Genomic DNA, 22715 nt, shown 5'->3' with positions numbered 1-22715 from the left:
CATTAATGGTCTTGTTATGGATACAATTATCCTTATTTAGACAATTACAAATATGTACTTCATCTTCTTCGGATTCACTATTAGAAGATTGCTCTGAAAAACTTGATTATTTTAATTGATAGATTTCTTCTTCTAAAGAAGAACTATATTCCTCTTCACTTGAATGTATTATACAAATATCTAATAATTTGTCTTTTAATGCTTCATATATATCCAATTCATTAATCTGTTGTTTGACTTTACAATTTGATTTATAATATCCAACTTTTCCGCATTTATAACAAACAATTTATTTTTTCTTTTTATTAGTCTTTTTAGGACTTTTTAGTGACTTATTATATGTTTGTTTATCTTTTATCTTTTATAGGGTTTTTTGTATTTTCATTTTTTATTAGAATCTTATAAACTCTTTTTCCTTTTTTTGTGTCTTCTTGAAGGGGTTAATAATGTGGTATAATCAAATTGTTCACAAAATGTACCTAATTCTTTTCTAGCAAATTTCTTTTCTTTCTCCATTTGTTTTTTTAATTTTAAGTCGTTGCATATAATTAATCCAGTTCTATTAATATTACTTATTATATCACTATATGTGAGATTATGAAGTCAATAGTACCATCTGATTTTGATAATGATTCTTGTACTTTTTGGGTGAAGCAATATGGAAGTCCGGTTATGAACTTTTCTTTCCAGTATGGCTATTGGAAATCATTTTATATCATAACTTTAGTTAGAAATACATCTTTATACCAACAGAAATCAAATAATTGAGGGCATTTTAAATTAAACAATAGATCACTAGTTCTTTCTTTGAATTGAACCGGATCACCAACAAAGTGTTTAGTTAATGCATATATTAATGTATTTACAACATATTCTAAAGGTAAATCATTTTCTGTTTTAATCACTTGCATGTTTTCATCATATTTGTATGCAGTTAATATTCGTGACCTTTCTTCATATGAAAGATAGTGATCCCACCAACCTTTTAATTGGCCAGTAAACCCTGTAACAATAATATGTACTACTTGGTGATCAGTTTTTCTATTACTTTTATAGACGTTAGCAACCATAATCATTTGTTGGAAGTGATTTAATATTTCATATTCAGATAATCCATCTATATTCCATTCATATAATATATCTAGTGCGAAAGCAGATCTTACTACATGTTCTCTTTCCTCGAATTGCATATCCGGTGAAGTAGGCCTAGGATACCAATTACAAATAATAGAAACATGATATTTAGAATCTTTAGTTGAAAAACTATTGACATGATTTTTTCTAATCTTATTTATTTGTAAATCTAGATTTTTAAATTGGTTTTCAATATTACTAATTTCAGAATCAGATATTACATGTGAGTCTGTCTTGCTTAATACATTACTATGTGGTTGTTTTGAGGTAGTTACAGTATTACTAATAGTTAGTTTTTCTAATTTACTAGAGATTTATTCCAATAAATCATTTTTCTTTTTGGAAAAAATAGTTTTTAAATGTGATGAAATTTCATGGGGAATAAATAAGGGGGTTTCTTTTACTTCTTTAATAGTGGATTTTATATGAGATATTTAGGTTTCAATTCTTTCTAATTGTTTACCCATAGTTTTTAGATATAAATTAGTATAATTATTTTGTTGAATTATATTATCAAGATTTTTATCAGTGTTTGTAATATTATGTTTTTTTTTATTAGTGAAACTAAAATTTGAGTATTTCTCTGATTGAACTTGATGACTTCAAAATAAGGTATTCTTCATAAATAATTTGATTATTCTCCCTTTTAATCCATTGGTTAGTAGTATTATTATACTTATATTATTCTTAATATTAGTACTATTAATATTATTGATCTCTAATCCTAATCCTAAAAGGACTACATGCATGCATACCAATTGATCTCTAATCCTAAACGTACTAAAACACAAATAGTACTCCTAAACAGACTCGGAGATCTCCAAACGACTAATTGCCAAACATGGCCCTACCTAGGTAATTAAACAAAAATAGCAATATAAAATGATAACAAAATAGCAATATAAAATAACAATATGTATGAAGAAGTAAATAATATAGAAAAGAGATATGAAATAAACTTCTTCATTAAAAAACATAATACTTACAAAGAAACTAATTCTCAAAGGAGTTGGAAACTGGAAACATGAGGAAATGAAGATTTACAAAGTGAGGAGGACTGGAATGAAGAGGTTTGGGTGAGAGAGGAAGGGATTTCAGATCAGGAATTCTAAATGCCCTTCTTCTTTCGTGAATTCCTTTATATAGGCACTAGAACAATACAAAACAATAATTCTAATAATACATGAATAGTACCAGCCGACGCTAAAAACAAACTAACACAGTACAGGACACGTAAACTAATATGTACAAACTGGATCATAATCTGACATGAATAATAATCTTCTGGGGAGATAATGTGGCACCCTCGACCCCCACGTGTTATTTTTGTGGAGTTCGTGACACCGAGATGTTGACCACACGGATCATACACCCCAACGATCAATGCTCAAAGTGTGTACAATATACAATAAGTGTATAAAATAATATTCACAGCGGAGAAATGAAAAGGTCTTTCTTTATTAAGTACCAGAATTTGTTCAAAAATAGTAAAATAACTTTACAAGGATTATACAGTCATTCGATGGTAAATTAAAGACAGGAAATAATAGAAGGGAAACAAATCCCATAACGCTGAACAATATCTAAGCAACTCAGACCCCGGTAGAGCTGATCTCTCGGGTTCATACTCGGGCTCTGCGTCAGACTCTACGGCACTATAAGACTGAACCGTAGGGTAGAATACCACAATGAGATTATGACATCTCAGCAAGTAATTAATCAAAACAACATCCACAAGATTTAAAACATATTAATAAATTTACGCGTCCCCATATGGACAATATTGCAGAAAACGAAACCACATTCTTTTTTCCAAAAATACCCTTTTAATACTCATGCCTAAAATCCCATTTTGACCCAATCATAACCATTATTTTATTATGCATGCACCACGATCTCCCTTATGAATCGTCTGCACGCTCTGGCTCTTATCGTCACACCACGGGTAATGTCCGTGCATGAGACTTCGTAACGAGCGATGCCCAATTCTGTGCCCAGCGCATACATGGCCAAGCATCCTCTAATCTCGCCAGCCAAAAGGTTACAGAATCGGTATGAGAGCGTTACCGTCTCGTCCATTCCCGTCATTGCCCTGCGACAACTTAGGGGAGGTCACGTCAGTCTGTTACGCTCCCGAGTGACCAGAGGAGCTCCACCGAGATAATGCCTCATCTCGACTTGGGGTCGTGATACATATGCACCCACATATTCAGTCATAATTCCAAACAGATAACGTGACATCACAACACAATTTATTAAAGACGATAATTATGCATTACAACAGTTTATTGGAATACTTTTAAATATCTCGTTTACAATTTCACAATAATTACAAAAAATACAGTTTATAACCACACGCGTAATCCCGTCCTCCAATCCGGCTCAAGGCCCAATTCCAACAAACCAACAAATCAACAGTTTACAAATGACAATCATAACAATTTATTATTAAAACTGAAAAATTACATACAACAATGGAAAATAAATCCGGAAGATCAAGCGTGAGGTGTGTTGCTCAAGATGGCGGCTCAACGGCGGCACACGGCAGAGCTCACTGCGGAGCAATACCAAAAAGGCCTCTCAACTCACGAGTTGGCTAACTTTTACAAGTTGGTAAACACGGTGGCTCACGGGGATGGTCAAAGAACCAAGGTAGACATTGTGTGTGGTGGTTTACGATGGTGCATACGGCAACAAGGCCTAAAGCTTTCGGGACATCACAACACAAACTTTGGAATTTAAAGATTTCGGGTTGAGAGAGAAAGAGAGAGAGATGAACTAATTTTTCGAATCCCCTGAGAAGTGAGGAATCCGAGTCTATTTATAAGCCAAGCAAGGCGGTTTGAGGAGTTGTGTGTCGCACGGTAGAAAAAGGAAATAACGGCAGCACAAGCCGTGGAGGAGAGGGGACTACGACGCGAACGTGTGGCATGGCAGTTGGATAGCGCAACACGGAGTGCACCACCAGCCAACATGGAGCTGCTCACGGAAAAGGTGGAAGGTGGTGGTGGCCGTGAGGAACGGCAGCTCGACAACAAGCATTTCGGAATCCCCTTGCCGCCCGACACCGAGAAGAAAGTGGGAGAAGGAGGTGGCAGCTTGCGGCTGAAAGACATGACTAAGGCCCGCAACGTGCTGGCAGTAGCTGGACGGAGAAGATACTCGAAGGAAGAAGAAGATTGTAGAAGAAACTAGAAGAAAAGAAGAAGAAAGGAGGAAGAAGAAGCACGGCGCAAGGGAGAAACTTATGAAACCCTAAGGGGTTCACCTCAAACGGCGCCGTTTCAGATAGTGGGAGGGGCTGGGTTTTACACTTATACGGGCTGGGCTTCAAAACACAGGCAGAGCTAACATAAACGCATGGGCTGGGCTCTTCAATGCACAAGGCTAGGCTTGAAGCTACTCGGGTCGGGTTGGGTCTGATGCACACGGGTTGGGCTTTAATAAAACACACACACACAACCCATAACAAGAATCACACAACACAAGTCCAAAAAATAAAAATAAAGCACTACAAATAAAATAACACTTATAAATAAATAGTAAGGAATTAAAAACCAAAAATAAAAACACACCAAAATAAATTATAAAGTCAAAAAATAAATAAAATAACACACTTAATAAAAAAATACAATGAATTATAAACACAAGAATTTATGGATCTCACAAATAATATTTCTGACAACTTCCGTCTGTCATGTGACTAATTGAGAAAGTAGTAATATTTTGGAATCACATAATCTGAGAGTTATAATTTGCTAATTCCAGTTCAAACGGGTTTTGAGAATCCATCAAATGTACTGGATGGTAGGGTGAGTAATCTTCAAAAGGAGAGGCGGTTTGGTTACCTTGAGAATGAGAGGCCTATTGAGAAGGAGAGACATAATGGGCTGGTGATAATGCGGGTTGCTGTAATGGAGATAATCTGGCTAGATATTGTGCTTCTTCTTCATCGTCGCTGTCTGAAACTTGTGACATTGCTTCGGCTAATTTTTTCAAATCCTTCTTGTTGGTAATGAATGCTAATTGTGCTTGAAATCTGTTCTGTTAGACTAGAACTTATGGAGTCTTAGTAACTTTTGAAAACATCTTTAATATGTGATCATAATTGTATTTTTCCTACCAATTGACAGAGACTTGGCTGGCTAGAAATATAATAGTTTTGAGAGAGGGATAATGTTTAATGATGTATTCCCATTTCATAATCCAATTTAAAGGTTGAGAAAAATATTATTCTTTCGTGACTATTTTCTTATTTTATATAATCTTGTTTGAGATATTCCTTGTTAATTTTAAATTCTTCTTTATTCAGGGTATATATTTGTGCATCATCTCCAACTACTTGTGAATACGTTAGAGAATAAGGTTCTTTTTCAAGATTATGAAAGGTGGATGCTTTATCAGGATGGCTAACAATATATACTAGTGTATCAATAATATTGTCGGGAATCATTTTTCGAATCTGTGTGTCGAGATTTTGGAATCTAGTATCAAAAGATCTGGTGTCAAAATTTTGAGATTTATTTTGAGAAATTGATATAAGAACAGATTTGAGTGTATGATAACTAGAGGGTGCAGGAGAAGAATAGTGTGAAAAAGATCTTCTAAAAGGATGAAAAGCTATTTGGACTGTTCCGTCTGCTTTTTTATCTATATATTCAAGATCATCCTTATAATTATTTTCTATCTTAGGTAATGAGATAATATTATCTAATTACCATTCATTTGGAAGCGTAATTTGATTCCAATTGATTTGTTTAGGAATTTGTATACTAGAGTTTTGTATACTAAATTGTAATAATAATGTATATCCTTTTGGACTGGTAATAAGAGCTTGTGGTTCTAATGTTATTTTTATTAATTTATAGTGGATCCTATAAACTACTGTTAAAGGATGAGATCATTTCATCATTTGATAACCATTTGTTTTAATATTTAATGTTAAAGTGTGCAAAATACTAGCATAAAATAATAAAAGGGAATAATTGGGATAACAATTAAAATAAACTGGTCCTTCAAACAGGCTTGATTCTACCATTCCAAGTAATGAATCATGAAAATTATAGTATCTTCCGTCTCTTAAACAAAGTAATACTGGTGTGTTTAATCCACTTCTAGTAAGTGATTTTATAGCTACTTGTACTAGTCCAATATGTATGAAAGAATATTTCTGTTCTTTGTGATGTTTAATTGCTTCTTTTATTAATAGTAGTAACGATTCATAATCATTATCTAAACTAATAGTTTTTTTCTATTGTTTTAATTGTATAATTTGTAAAAAATGATAATTTAAAAGAAAAAATAAAATGCTTGTATATTTGGTTTTTGGGAACATTAGGAATTGTCCAGTCTTGTAGATTTCTTTCTATATCTATTATACTGTAATTTTTTTGGTTGATGTTATCAAGTTCTATAGGAATACTAATAGTGGATTCGTTAGGTTTGAATAAAGAATTCACTGAGACAGGTTTTTAAGTAAAGATTTCCTATATTAAAAAAGAAATAAGTAGATTAAAGACTTGACGGAACACCACCGAGACCACCCTTAAAGCATTCTGGCATGAATGGGCTGACTATCGATTTTTCATGGCTTACCAATACAAGCTTCCAAATATACTTTATTCTCTTTAGTTATGTGTTATCTTTGTAAGAATCTGTATCAATGATTTCTTACTCTTTTTTATTTTTTTATTTATAAAGTAAGGATCCTCAAATGATTTTTTACACTATTAATTTCGTTTCTTAAGAAGGTGCAATCAGCTTTATAGTATTCTATTGCCGCTTGTCTACTTTGATATACATGATATTTAGTCATCATTAATGTATAATCTTGTCTCATCAATTGTTGTTGTCTCTTAAGATCTTTTATGTTATTCATCAAGATTTGTAATTCAAGTCTTAGATTATAATCTAGACATTTTAACTCATATAAATTACGAAAATCAGTACTATGAACATAATAAAAATCCATTATAAAATATCTAATTCAAAATTAAACAGCAAACAAAAATAGTAATATAAAATGATAATAATAAGTATATATTTTTTACTCTAGATCAGAACTCGTGCAGAATAATTTGGGTATCGAAATATTCTTAGATATTTTCAAGTATTAATATATCATTACTTTTTATTATTTTATTATTACTTTTCACATATTTTTATTACTATTTAATATTTTATTATTATTTTTTTACTACTATTAACAAAATACCTTAAAATACTTCACTACTTAAACACAAGTACCTAAGAGATCATAGTATTATTATTGTGATAGTTTATTAAAAAAATGAAAGATCTTTTAGGTAAATTTTAACTTTTATAAAAAGCTTCGGTTAAATAAAAAGAAAAAGCGGTGTTACATATACTTATAATTTTATTTATATATTTTTCTTATAAGACTCATTTTGTTAATTTTTTTTTAAATTTAAATTTTGAATTTTAAATTTTATAATTTTTCAACATATCAATAACTAACATGTGGATAAATATATTTTTTATAAATTTTTTTTAAATACATTTCGCATTTTTCAAAAAGAAAATTAGAAAAAAAATTGCATTTATGTTTTTGTACATTCTATTTAGTTAGTACGTAAATAACAGTTCTCCGTGTTTACGAATACGAATAAATATCTTTCCCAAAGTCCCCCCTCCGGATACGCGTCATTCCCTCTCTCTCCAATCGTAGGAACTCCGGACGCAGAGATATTCACAGACTCACATCACCGCCGATCACACCTCGTCTTGGTTTATGAGGTAACTCTCTATTTCTCTATCCCTGACTTGGCATCTGATTTGTTTCTTGGTTTCTTCACAGATCTGATTTGCTAGGTTAACACTCGAACTTTAAACCATATTTTCTAGCCAATGCTTTTTTCCTTTTTCCCCGCCGATCTAATAAATCTATGTGATTTATTTATGTGTTAAATTCTTTGTATTTTTGTTTATGATGTTCTTGGTGAGTTTGCTTGCTTTGGGTTCTTGGTGAATTGTTCGGTCTTGTAGGTTTTTCAATTTTCAGTCGAATTATTCGATCTTATAGGTTTTTAGTGTTTGCTAAGGAGAGAAATTTTACAAGGATTTCCTTTTTGTTATTATTTTCCATAATAAAGGAAAAATGGAAGAAATTTTTGTTTGCTTTTTGGGTTTCTATCGGGTTTTCCCTTCCGATCCATATTTTGACAAAAGAAATCATCTTGGACGTAATTTATTGTTGAAAACTCAGGGGGTTTCTTTTCTTTCCAAGATATGCAGGGGGTGGGGTGGGGGGAATTTTGTAACAACTTAAGGAAAGCCCAAGCCATGTATGAGCTGTACTAAAAAATAACCAGTCAATGCTATAATTGGAGACCTATGGAATTATTATAATTTTTTTTTGATAAGTACCTATGGAATTATTATAAAGGGTGATAACTTCTCCCTCCTAAGCAATTGGAGATCTATTCACCAGCTTTCATGCTCAATTAAGGGAATTATAATCCCTCTCTTTTAACTCCTTGACGTCCTCTTCAGCCATTCCATCATAGGTGATGATGCTCAAGTTCCACACTTCTAGTTGGATTGGCTCCAATACCATTTGTAACAATCCAAGAAAAGCCCAAACCACACTTGAGCCTTTACTCCAAAAGACTAGTCAATGTAATGATTTGAGCCCCTTGGAATCATTATACAGTGTAAGAACCTCCTCCTCCCAAACAGTTTGGGATTCCATTCACCATCTTTAATCCTCAATTCGGGTACTACATTTTTTTCCTTTTGCATGCTTTGTTTTCTGGGAAATAATTTTTCTTGATACCTTTATCTGATTTCTATTGCGATTGGTTTGGACTGCTTTATCTGGAAAAAGCCTGCTTTTGCTACATAAGTTATGATCTATCATTTATTGCGAAAGCCATTATTATTTTTATCTTAATGTTATAGCTCAAAATTACTGATTGAGTCTTTTGGTTTCATTTCTGTAGCTCGAAGGAGAAGCCCACTCTTGGGTAAGATGTTTCTCTGTTTATACTTTGAATTAGCTGATTTGTTCATTGGATTTTGGGAATTTAGATAAATCTAATCGATGAAATGTAGTGTTCCATGTTTTTCTTTCTGTAATTGTTGATGAAAATAATAAGAAAGGGTAACAATATTTCAAATCTTGATGTTATGCTGTCTTGGGTTGACAGAAGAAAAAATGGGATGGAGGAATACCCCATGCCAAATTTTTACACCAGTCTCAATCATATGGGGATCTAAATTACTCATAAAACAAATTATTGGGATGTACATTTCTTTGGTCCTATGGCTTTTTGGTTAATTTTTAAAATTTGTTCTGTTTCTTGCATAGCATTGTGTTGAATGATCCATTGTTAGATAGCTACGCTGAAGTTATCACATGCTACTTTGATGCTTCATTGCATGTACTTTGTTATTCTTTTACAACTTCTTTGTTGTGATTTTGTTTTGGTTTTTCTTTTACTTGAAGAAAATGATTGAACTTAGCATCTGGATTGTGAAAATCTACTTTAGAACATTGTATCCAGTGCTTAGTATGTTCTTTTGTGCTATAAGAGTTGGGTACGATTTTACTTATCAAAGAAAAAAAAAAGAGATGGGTATGATTGGGAAAGGCCTCCAATTGTTTCATTCATAAAGATTACTGATAAAAAAATGTTTCATTTATAAAGACTACTTGTATAATTTCCCCATTGGGAATATTGTGTTTTTGTTTGGGGTCCCCCACCCACACATATTTATCCTTAATTTTATTTGATTGTGTTGAAGCTTATTATAAAAATAAAAGTCTTTCCCCATTGAGAATGGTACCAATCATCCCATTGTATTTTTGTTTTGGGAAGAAGTGATATCTGATCTTGTTTTTCTAGGATACATTTGTAAATTTTGTATTTACATTGTATCTTGCCTCCTATAACATCATTACTAGCAATATTACTACTACCCTTGCTGCTGCTGCTCCTACTAGTTTTTACTTCCAACCTTGTTCTTATTTGTTTATATTGATCCACATGTCCAGTGGTACGCGGATTAAGACCCGCAAACGGAACATTGCAGCGCCGCTGGACCCTGCAGCGTTTTCGGATGCAGTGGTCCAGATTTATTTGGATAATGCTGGTGATTTGGTAATTGTTACTTTTGCAATTGTTTCTTATGAACTGTTCTGTGCACGTCTGTTCTGTGCAACTACTACCTAACCTTATCTGCTACCTGCAGGAACTTGTCGCTAAGAGTATTGAATCTTCAGAGCTTAACTTCTCAAGATACGGTGACACCTTTTTTGAGGCAGGCTTCTTGCCCTTTAGATATATATTTTTTTTATCTCCTTTATAAAAAAAAAGAGCAAAAAATAATTTTTTATCAGTTTCACTGGATACTTATTATTATACCTAAAGAATGGTGATCCTGAGCTTTGACTCTAGTTAACATTTGATGCAGAAAATACATCCACAGCATCCATGTAGTAGGTGGTTTTTGGCATGATGCTTCAATGATTGTGGATGATTCCTCAAATACTAAAGTTTACATTATGATGCTTCAATGATAGATGATTATTGTTCAACTACTAAAGTTCACATCTGGATTAGGAGGGCAGTCATAAAAAAGAACCTGGTTCCTTTTGTGTATCAATATGTTTTTACCTACCATATTACCCATCAAAAAATCTTTTTTACCTATTAAATGCATCTTTACACCTGATTTTATCATTTCATATATGGGATAAAAGTGTGTCTTAGGTGATAGTAAGTTTAACACCTTTTATCTATTTCTTCAAGGAAAAAAATATATTGCGTTTGGTGTTTTCCTCTTACATATGGTTGGTTGCCAATTTAAGTTATATTTATTTACTTGTTTATTTTTAAAAGTTTGTATCACTTGATTATTTCTCACTTCTTAACAATGAAGTGTCAAAATAATCCAACTTGTTGGGAGCTGCAGGTTGTTTTCATAGGGGGGCGCACACAACCTGGAACTACCAAACCTGATGAGGGGGAGCGTCATCCTTACTCCATAATAGATTCTGAACCTATACGTGAAGCCATCTTACCTTCTGTTATCTACATACAGAAAATTTTAAGGCGGAAGCCATTTCTCATAAAAAATCTTGAAAATGTTATGCGAAGATTTCTGCAGTCCTTGGAGCTTTTCGAGGAAAATGAGAGGAAGAAGCTGGCAATTTTCACGGCACTTGCTTTCTCTCAGAAGCTATCAGGTCTTCCTCCGGAGACTGTCTTCCAGCCACTGCTCAAGGATAACCTTGTGGCAAAAGGGCTAGTTCTTTCTTTTATAACTGACTTCTTTAAGGAATACCTGATTGATAACAACCTCGACGATTTGATATCCATACTGAAGAGGGGTAAAGTGGAAGACAATCTTCTGGACTTTTTGCCATCTGCAAAACGATCTCCCGAGGGTTTCTCGGAGCATTTCACGTGAGTTTTTGCCATTTTCTTGTGGAAATGTTGTTACATCTGGTTTTTAAGATACCGTTCCCTCTCTCCTAACTCCAGACCCACCATTATATTGTTTCTTGCATAGATCTCGCCAGCATGAGTGGCTACTTTGGATGCTTTCTGTCCTCTGATATGCAAAGTTGATGTTTTAGTTGCTAGAGTGAATATTTCTTTTATTTATTTCTTTGAGTTGGTATCACTTCGGTCCTCTTCTTATTTTTTTTGTCTTCCCCTTTTTCAGCACTCTTGTTGTCTGCTTAACACGTAATTTGGAACTAATCTGTCTGTTATTGCCTACATTTCAGCAAAGAAGGGCTGGTAGCCTTGGTCGAATACAATGATAAGAAAATATTTGAAGTGAAGCTTAAGGAAATGAAATCTGCTTTAACAACCCAGTTAACGGAGGAGGCTGATATATCTGAAGTCATCGAAACAGCGAAGCAGCGTGTTAAAGATGCTAAATTGCCAGATACTGATATTGTGAGGATTCTGTGGGATGTCATAATGGATGCCGTTCAGTGGTCTGGAAAGAACCAGCAACAAAATGCTAATTCAGCTCTACGCCAGGTATATTTATTTATTTTGGGTAATTGACTAGTTTTGTGTGTTTTCCTTAACAGTTAATATAAACTGACTTACATGTGTGGAATAAAGAAATGTAGAGTGTGATTGGCAGGGAGGATGGGAAAGGGTCGAAGGAAAATGCAAGATCGATTGTGTCACACCTGCAAACCTAGTGTTTCCTATTAAATCTAGAATTTTAATTTTTAGAAATTATCTTTTTGATATAGGTGTCAACAGATTCATTGTGAATTGTTTGTTAATTTTAGCAAATTAGTAAAACTACTTTGTGATGGTAAAATAGAGGAAAATTAGTTTATAAATGGATTAAAGGCTGCCTAAAAAAATTATAAAGCAAATAGTTCTTTGGTGGATAAAACCAGATCTATTTTGGAGAGAGAACAGATCTGGTTGAGATAGATTTGAGCCACAAGTGTGATTCTTAGCTGTTAGGAGTCTTAAGAGTCCTGCTTCTTAAAACGTTAAGGGTAATTAAATATCAGTTTTCATGCAACCATTTCCTCTCAGGTTTTCAGCTTTATGAAAGGGACACTAGGGCCTCAAAAACCAAATATAAGTACTGCCAATAGTAGATAGCTTTGGCAGCAGCCCCCTCCAAGGGTTCCATAATAAAAGAAAAATAAATAAACAAATATGTTTTTTTCCAAATACCTTATAAACTCTCTATGTGATACCTCTTACCAAGTGAGTATTGGAAGGTGGTGAATGGCATCCCACATTGCTTGGGAGGGAGAAACTCTTGCTTTTTATCATTATTCCAAGGAACTCTAAGGCCTGGTTTGGATAGTAAGTTGAGATGAAATGAGTTGAGATGAGATGAGATGAGTTAGAAATACTTTGAGTTAAAATGTTTTATGGGGTTTTGGAAAAGGAGAGAGAGTTAAATAAAAATATTATAAAGTTAAAATATTGTTAGAATATAATTTTTATAATTAGGTAATGATTAGATGAAAAAGTTGAAGATTTGAAATTGAAAAAGTGTTTGTGTTTGTGGTGTTTGGATATTGAGATGAGATGTGATGGGATGGGATGGGATGGGATGGGATGAGATGAGATGTATGGGATGAGATGGAAGCATCTCTCTATCCAAACCAGGCCTAATTGTAACATTGACCAATCTTTTTGGAGTTTGGGCCTATTTGTGGTTTGAGACTTCCTTGGGTTGTTATAGATAGTGTTAGTGCTAATCCCAACTAGAAGTGTTGGTCTAAGTGTGCCGACTATGGTGGACTGGCTTGACCATTACGGATTTAAAGGGGGATATTGTGATACCCCGTATTGAGTGAGTATAGGAAGGTGGTGAATGAGATCTCACATTACTTAGGTGGAAGAAGTTGTTGCTCTCTATAATTATTCCAAAAGGCTCTAATTGTAACATTGTGTACTCTTTTTGGATTATAGGTCCAGATGTGGCTTTGGCTTTCTTTGGGTCATTACACAATACTAGATCTGTTGCTCCTATAACAACCTATTTTCTTCAAGCTTTAACCCAGAAGTCAAGCCAAGGTTCACAGAAGGTGCTGTCAGTCCTCTATTCTCAAATCCCAGGCCAAAAGAATTAAGGAAAAATGATTGGAACTCACTTTCACAATTGTTGCACCATTGTGACAAGAAAATCCATTTGCTTTTCCACAGTTTTTTCTTCTAAACTCCCTCAGAAACAGATCTGCATGTTTTTTTAGTAATTATGTCCAGGTTTGAAGTCCTTGTTGTAAATCCTAAACTACACTCTTTCCCTCTTGCTATCGCTATAAGAGGGAGGAAAATTAGTGATTTTTATCAGCTTCTCTTCAATCCCTTTAAAAACAAACTGAGATTTCTGTCCCATTGAATATGTCCAGGTCTATTGCTATTTCCATTGCGCTAAATCAAACCCTAAAAGAGAATACTAGAGACTGCAAATTACTGTGCAACAATTACTGTGCGACCTCTTTTTTTTTTTTTTATAAGTGTGCAACCTCTAGTTAAGTTAAGGTGAGTCTTTCTTCAAGATTCCATAAAAATTCGAGGTTCTGTTATGAATCTGGTTACTACTTAGTATTATGAATCTGATTACTACTTAATGTTCTATGTTTTGTGGAACCTAAAAAAGCCACGAGAGTGTGCTAGAACTTAATTCTTATGCATGTAATTCAAGTGGGCAGATTCTTTTACTTAGCTCATCCCTTAGTGCATAGCTAAGTGTTGAAGTTTTGTGAAGCTAAGGAAGCAAGGATCATGCCCTTGATGTTCAAAGTTAAAATGCTGTTCTGAAATGAATTTCAAGTTATATGATATGATACTAGCCTTTTCCTATAAGCCCCTTCTTATGATCTATTATGTGATATGTTATGAAAGCAAGGTTTTTGCAAATGCTTTAATGTGATTCTCGTGCTATATTATATGTATTGAATATCTTCATGCTATAAAATTTCAAAGAATGTTTGGGTTATAAAGGCCTAGGCAACCATCAATGTATGGTCCATGGAGATTGGCCTACTCAGGGGCACCACTATTTATCAATTAATGTCCATATCTCAAGTTTGACGCAACTCATACTGCAGTGAGATGAAGTCTTGTAATGCCCCAATGGAAGGCCCAAACTACATGACTTATACTCCAAAAGAGCTAGTCAATGATACAATTAGAGTCCCATTGGAATCTTATAAAAAGCAAGAACTTCTCATTCCCAAGCAATGTGGGATCTCATACACCACCTACCCTTATCTTTATCATATGGGGTGTCATAATATCTCCCCTTTAAATTCTCGACATCTCGTCGGCCCAATCCATCGTAGGTGGCACGACTCAAGTCCACATTTCTAGTTGGTATAGGCGCTGATACCATTTGTAACGCCCCAATGGAAGACCCAAACTACATGGCCTATACTCCAAAAAGACTAGTTAATGATACCCATTGGAACCTTATAAAGAGCAAGAACTTCTCATTTCCAAGCAAATTGGATCTGATCCCATACACTACCTATCATTATTCTTATCATATGGGGTGTCAACCAAAAATGGTATTAGAGCCTATCCCAACTAGAAATGTGGGACTTAAGTAGTGCTACCTACGATGGATTGGCCCGACGAAGACGTTGAGAATTTAAGAGGGGGAGATTGTGACATCCCATATAATAAGGATAAGGGTAGGTGGTGTATGAGATCCCACATTGCTTGGGAAGGAGAAGTTCTTGCTCTTTATAAGGTTTTAATGAGGCTCCAATTGTATCATTGACTAGTCCTTTTGGAGTATAAGCCATGTGATTTGGGGCATTACAAGTCTGGATCCTTGTGGCCGCTAACTTTGCCATAGTGTGTAAATGTGTGCTGGCCAAAAGTTTCAAAGAAAAATGTTTTATGATTTTTCTAAAATGTTTTATTGATGCTTTTCGAAGACACATGATGTCAACAATTCCTTTTACTATATGATGTGCTATTTACTGTGTATTCAACTCAATTTTATTTTTATGTTATAAAATGTCCCAAACTTATAAAAAAAAAAGAATTTAAAATGTCATAACGATGAGTATGCAGGCCTGAGTCAGTAGAGGAGTCAATGACTTAGTGAAACTATCCTAGGCTATTAGGATTTTTGTTTGAATATGCTGAATTTTTGTTTATTTGTGTTGTCTTTCAGTTAGATAGTAAAAATTAGTGAATTTCTTGTGAAGTTGCCCAAGTGGTTTACGGAATGTTATGGGTGTTTCTCGTGATGTGGATGAATTTTTTAATTATAAAGATAAGTAGCGAGGTCTCTAATCCTCTTTGGATTTTCAGCTTTTGTTCTGCCCCTTCCAAATCTGCCAACCTTGAGTTATATAACACAATTTGCAGTTTTTAAGACGTGGTTGTGCTAGTTAAATTGTGAATCTTTATATGATCTTGGAATATGGGTTGCTTTTGAATTTGCTTTGCCAGTCTTATCATGTTCTTTCAACCTCATCTTTGTGACAATCTCACTGCTGTATTCATTGCGGATTCCCAGTGTATCTAGAAAAAGATTGTTAATATTGCTCCATTGAAGTGGTTGGGCAGTTGCTTCCTTTGTTCAAGCGTTTAATCTGTCATCTTAATATTGTATGGAATAATTTTTTTTTATAACTAGTGTTGTATGGGATAGCTTTGAAAGTTGGTTGTTTCTGTAGCTTTGGTGACTCTTAACGGGAAGTAGTTTTCTTCATTTATTTTTAAGGAGCAGGTTAGTTGAGAGATCCTTTCTCTAAGATGGTTAGAATGGGAGGAATGAAACAAAGAAATGCTACTGAGTTTGTGATTGGTGATGCCAGGGTTATGGAAGATCCCACCCTACTTTGTGGTAATGTACCAATTTGTTTTTGATTGGTAAACAAAATTGTATTTAGAATAAGAATAGGCAGGAGCCCAAGTACATGGGACATATACAAGAGTGTCGCCTATGCATGATATTCTTTCTAGTGATACAAGAAACTCTTGAAAGTTCATACCATTTAATTCAATGACAATCGACAAATGGAGCGAGGTATTCAAAAAGAAAGTTCTAAGATCATCCATTGACCGCTCATAATCTTCAAAACTTCTTTCATTCCTCTCCCTCCAAAGACACCACAATAGGCATAATGGGACCATCTTCCAGATTGCTGCAATATGTAATTACCCTGAACGCCTCTCCAGTCTCCAAGATGCTAGGAGATTGATCAACCTTCTTGGCATTACCCAAGCTAGTCCCATAATTCACAACTGTTTTTTATAAGTTAATTCACAACTTTGATTAGAGAAAAAAGGAAACTCAGTCAGGGAGGGAGGATAGTGAGAATAAATATGGCAGAACCTTGGTTACAAGATAATATGCGCTTTAGACTGTAAATGGTTAAATTGGATCTGTTTAGCCGACTCAGGTAGTGGATTGTGAAAAACTTCAACAACTTTTATACCACAACATGAATTAGAAGTGTTTCCATCCTGTGGTTAATCATCATTTTCAATTCTGGAATTGCTTGCTGTCTGTCCCGGATTAGGCTTGAGGCTGATCATGGAAAATCAATGGCCATGTTTGGTTTGCTGATTTTGTGAAAATTGTGCATTTTTGAGAAATATTGTTTATTGGGTTTTGTTAAGGGAGAGAAAATCTTGAATGAAAAGTTTGTTTGAAATATGTTTTGGGGTTTGTGAAAGTGGATGATAGAGTTGAAAAGTTTGAATATAATTTTTTATGAGTAGTTTTTGTTTTGATTTTTGTAAAAAGTTGTTTTGGTTTTTTTGTATGTGTAATGATTGGATGAAAAGTTGAAATAGTGTTTTTTTTAGATTTGAAGATGTTTGGTTTGATTTTGGATTTTTTTTTGTAATAATTGGCATGCTAAACACGGGCAATGGTTTTTTCTGTCTTCTCTTATTTTTTTTCTTCTGCTACATTACATTGTACCTCATGCCTGTGCTCTCATATAGGTTTCAGTTTATAGATCAGAGTAAATCTCACCATTCGAAAGAGGGAAAAAGAAGAGGATCAATCAAACCTTTTTCCTAAAGTTGATTCTGCAAGTCACATCATATTACATCAGTGATTTACATTTTATACAAATTTAGCTGTCATTTGTTACATCGTTTAAATGCATAACCACCATCTTGAGAGTGGTACTTTCTGCTAATGCAGTGCAGTAAAATTGAATTGTATTGATATTGTGAAAGCTAACTGAATGAAGGTTTTTCAAGGAACCTTTTGAGAGTGCTTGTATGTGTACTGTAAACAAATAGATTGTAAGGTTTCTTATCTCCTTTGAGGAAAATGATGGCTTTAAATAGATGGTGGAGGTGTGTCTTTTGTGGTACAGGTGAAAACATGGGCGAAACTGTTGAATACTTTCTGCATAAATGGGAAACTTGAGCTGGAACTCCTGTACAAAGTTCAGATGCAATGCTATGAGGATACTAAGCTCATGAAGCTGTTCCCTGAGATTGTGAGGTCTCTCTATGACCAGGATGTGCTTGCAGAAGACACCATTCTGCACTGGTTTCGTAAAGGAACAAACCCAAAGGGCAGGTATGCAAGTTATTTAATTTCCACTGTCAGGATATTTGAAATGCGGGACATTGAGTTTTTTTCTAGTTAATGGTAGTTTGCCGGAGATTGGCTCCCATTATGTCAACTCAAGATATATTTTTATTGTGGTCCCCGAGTTTTTTCTTCCCATTGTTATTTTTTTATTTGTCCTCTAGAATTGCCTCTTCGTTGTACAGGATATGGACTTTAAGATAACATTACAGTCTCGTTTGTTTTCGCAGATGAGATGAGATAAGTTGAGATTAAAGTTAAAAATTGAATAAAACATTATTAGAATATATTTTTTAATATTATTTTTATTTTGAGATTTGAAAAAATTGAATTGTTTATTTTATTTTGTGTGAGAATTTGAAAAAGTTATAATGATTAGATTAGATGAGATGAGTTGAAAGGAGCTATGAAAACAAACGAGGCCGCAGAATTTGATATAATGGGTCATTTCTAATAGGCCATGAAAACACTTTTTTGTTGGGACAAAGTGAATAAAATTCCGTTGGGTGTTTGATGTGCATTCTGATTCCTTCTGCATCTATTTCATTTTTCTTGCAACTAACTTTGTGGTGGAAAATGCAACAGACAAACATTTGTGAAGGCCCTGGAACCCTTTGTGAATTGGCTGGAGGAGGCCGAAGAAGAGGAATAGGTGAAGCTACTGATGTTGCAAATGTGGGTGCTTTTATCCTACCATCTAATTTCTATCCACCTTCTGAGATATGAACTCATAAATTTCCAAACTATGTTTTTTTTTCTGTCATCGTACTTTGGTGTGCCGGTTTGAAGATATGATAAACCCTTATGGTTTACTACTCTTAATAAACAATTATACTTGGTTCTAACTCTTCATGGTCCTTGGCCGGGGCTACTTGACGGGTATATGTTATGTAATAACAGTTTATGCTATACCATGTTAAGGGAGATTCTTAATTGTTTTATGCCTATATTAGCCTAGACTGTCCATTATTAGGGAAAATTATGTGACAAATTGGGTTCTCCGTATCGGTGTTGGTTAAAACGTGCTTAAGCACAAACAACTTTCCGTTTGGATGCTAAGAGTAATTTAAATCAATAGTAAAATAGTTTGTGAAATAGTAATAAATAATTTGTGAATAGTAGTAAGTAGTTCAGCTTCCAACAGACTAGTTGCTTTATTTTATATACCAAGAGTGAGGCAAATTTATAAAATCGTTTTTTAGGTGAGCCTTTGTAAGTTGAGTTAATAGGTTAAATGCATTATCAGCTTACCTTTAAACATTTTCTATAAAATTCTAAGGATTTCTGTAAAATATGTGCTTCTGCTTTGTTCCTAGAGCTCTTACCAACGCCGTTCCATCCACTTCTTGTTAAGGTATTGATAGAAGCTGTTGAAAAGAAAATTATAACGTTAGCGCGATGTGACGTCACTAGCGTTTGTAAGCATTCTTTCTGTAAGAGCATTGGCAATGTGCCAAGTCCAAAATTTAGCTAAATCTTAACTTTTACTATAACATCAACTTTTGGTTAGGTGAACTTACATTAGACTAATTATCTTAAAGTTAAAATAATAATATAATATTATATATTTTAATAATATGTGACAATTTATTTATTTATTTTTTATTTTGCTAATACATTTCATATTTTTTATTTCTCAACCTAATTATTCAACAAATATATTTTGTCAACTCTTCACACCCGAGAATCACATATACAAAGATGCCAACCTTTCTTCTACCCCAACCCTTCAAAGAGTTGTTACTGTCACAGGGAAAAATGAATCCATCATATCCATAATTATACATAAAAGGCTCAGAATCTGTAGAGGTCCCCTAAAACCACCTTTATTATTACCAAGAAGTTCACGGGCTGCCTTTTCAAGAAATTCCTTGGCAGCTATTTAAACCAATTGTTTTTCAGATGATTGATACTTCTGCTTCTATTGGACACTCCCGTCTAGATACTTCATCTTTGGCCCCTCTCCTCTACTAATATTTCTCATACTTTGCTTCTAGTGTACAAAATATGAGCAATCCCTCAATGTAAAGAGCTAAAAATAGTTAAAGATTCATGGACATAACAATTAGAAAAGAACAATTTACCTAGGTCAGGTCAAGCAAAGAATGCTCAATAAAACGTGTTGCAGCCTGATAATTCAAGGTAGTAGAAGGTCGAAGTGGTGCTTGAAGAACAAATTCAAAATCATGCAATAGTTAAGAGGAAAATGAACTACAGCCAACACAAGAATATTGTCATTAGAAAATGAGATTCTAAAAAAAAATCAAATTTGAGCATATGATAGTATGCTCTGCATATTAAGTGACCCAGCCCAATCACTTTCATCTTAAAATAAAGTAAAATCTTTATAGTAAGATTAGAAGTGCCCTTGCACTTGCAGCACCATTCACGATGACATTTTAAGATGAGAAATTTATAACAAATGTCAAAATTTCAAAGAGACAAATATACCTTTACTCAAGTCTATGAATCTCTCTAGTTTTTCCTGATACAAGCTTATCTTTCCTACATCACATGGGCAGGGAAAAAACAGTTTAGCAAGACCTAACGTCAAAAGTTCAAAATAGTTTGAATCAAACAATCAAATCCAAAAAGCAAATTATACAAGTGCAAATAATGAGCCCTTTATATCCCAAATGTATAGACCAATAGAGAAACCAGAGCATTATGATAACCATACTCTAACATCAAATACAAATATACAAATTATCATATGCTGAAGCAAATAATCAAACACAAATCCAGAGTATGAGAATACGTATAAGCTCTGATTTGACTGGATGGTCATCTGGGTGAACCCCAGAGCACCTCCACCTCACTGTAAAAGAACAAAACCCAGCAATTAAACCATGCAGAACCAACATTCAGAATCACCGGTATTACATTAATTGACGACATTACATGTGAAGAGGGTTAAGATGGTCCTAGCAAGTAAGAGCAGAGACTGAGCACGTTGTAGAGAAAGGAAGAGTTTTGTCTGCTGAGTTCCATTGATCTCAAATCCAAATTCTACATTAGAAAAAGCCAAATTTATCTGGAAATGGGGCGTAAGAATTTGGGACGGTAAAAAGACCAACAACCTTATTATCAAAGCAATCAAATCCAACCCAAAATTCCTAATCAGAAACTCCTAAAAAAGAAAAGAAGAAACTAATCATAAAGACTCATAGATCCATACCAGCCAAAAGTCCAGCCAAGCAAATCCAACCATAACATAAAAATTAAAAATTGAACTAAAATTTTTACACAATAAAAACTCAGAACGAAAAACCCACCAAATATATCAAACTGAAAAAAAAATGTTGCCGAGAAAAGCAAATCAGATGAAGAAAACTATACCGATCGAACCAGAAGTCTCCAAGCATCAACAAAAGCTCGTTGGACGGGAAAATTCAAAGGCGTAGATCCAGTGGTTTTAGTTTGCTTGGAAGGAAAGAAAGGAAAAGAAAATGGGAGGGAGCACGAGACAAAATCGGAGAAAATACTAAGAGAAAAGGGAGATGAGAGACTTAGAGAAAATGAACAGAGAAGAGGGAGAGAATAGCAAGGAAGTGAGACTTATCGGTTGGCCTGGAAGAGAACAGGGAAGAAGACCATCGAGGGAGAGAAGAGGGACGAACAAGGGAGAGACGAGGGAGAGGAAGCTTGCGGGTCTGAAGAGAGAGAAAAGAACGAGGAAAAGAGAAAGGGGAGGTTGATGAAAACTATAAAATAATCTGATGGCCTGTGAACAGTATCTCACCAATATTGGAGAGCTCCCTTAATTTACTATAGCTCAAGTCTTGAGTTTTGGACTTTTAGCTAGTCCAATGTAGATTTTTTTTTTTTTTTTTTTTTTTGCATATAGTCAAATTATAGACTTGTATTGGCAATGGTCTACCCATTTGCCAATGCAAGTCCAACTTAAAAGGAAATGTGAGAAAAAAACACTGCATTGACCTAGCTAAACTTCCTAAGTTTGAGATTTATGCTACAATAATTCTTAGCTCCTCGCCAGACTTGGCGAGGAACTGTACACGGACCAAATTCTTATTTTATTATTTCGTTACCTCCTACTCACTCTTTCCTTCGGTCTTTCTCTGTCTTCATCCCAAAACCCTCAATTTCATCTTTCTTTTCTTTTTTTCTCCCGAAACTCCCTTCTTTTCTTTTCTTCTTCGCCCTTTTCCTTCTTTCTCCCGAAACTTCGCCCTTTTCTTTCTTTCTTTCTCCCGAAACTCTCTTATCTTCTTTGCCCTTTTCTTTCTTTCTCCCGAAACATAGCAGGTCTTCTCCGCCTTCTCCTCACTGGAAGTGTCAACTAGAGGTAAGTTTTCTCAATCACTCTCTATCTTACTCACGCACACTGTGAGGGTCTCACATCCCTGATTGTTTAAATGCAAACACACTCAAATTTCTCTTCCTCATTTCTTTGCTTTCACATGAGGAAATTTTTGGGTTTTAGAATACCATAGTTGGAGGCGATTTTCATCACTAGACCGTGTGGCACGCTCGTGAAACCAATCGATCCCCACGTTTGGGTTTAGGTATGGAAAATC

At 34.4% G+C, this 22715-nt stretch overlaps 1 protein-coding gene and 1 long non-coding RNA gene across 2 annotated transcripts; one reads left to right on the top strand and one right to left on the bottom strand.

Moving 5' to 3' along the window:
• The first annotated feature begins 7734 nt into the window (after window positions 1–7734).
• On the top strand, window positions 7735–19022 carry LOC121245180 (basic leucine zipper and W2 domain-containing protein 2-like). The gene is made up of 8 exons (XM_041143456.1): window positions 7735–7890; window positions 9096–9119; window positions 10151–10256; window positions 10348–10416; window positions 11071–11564; window positions 11891–12152; window positions 17957–18165; window positions 18763–19022. The coding sequence occupies exons 1-8, from the start codon at window positions 7886–7888 to the stop codon at window positions 18827–18829; spliced, it is 1236 nt and encodes a 411-aa protein (XP_040999390.1). The 5' UTR covers window positions 7735–7885; the 3' UTR covers window positions 18830–19022.
• A 1914-nt stretch (window positions 19023–20936) lies between these two features.
• LOC121245181 lies at window positions 20937–21656 on the bottom strand. Its single transcript, XR_005936577.1, has 3 exons — window positions 21517–21656; window positions 21079–21186; window positions 20937–20995 (listed from the first exon to the last, which is right to left on the bottom strand). It is a non-coding gene; the product is annotated as an uncharacterized LOC121245181 (long non-coding RNA).
• Window positions 21657–22715: the final 1059 nt, after the last annotated feature.

The sequence above is a fragment of the Juglans microcarpa x Juglans regia genome, unplaced genomic scaffold (assembly GCF_004785595.1).
Source record: "Juglans microcarpa x Juglans regia isolate MS1-56 unplaced genomic scaffold, Jm3101_v1.0 JmScfU0001, whole genome shotgun sequence".
Classification (NCBI taxonomy): Eukaryota; Viridiplantae; Streptophyta; class Magnoliopsida; order Fagales; family Juglandaceae; genus Juglans; species Juglans microcarpa x Juglans regia.
Note: the sequence above shows the minus strand (reverse complement) of the source record. Positions and strands in the feature narration are given on the sequence as shown.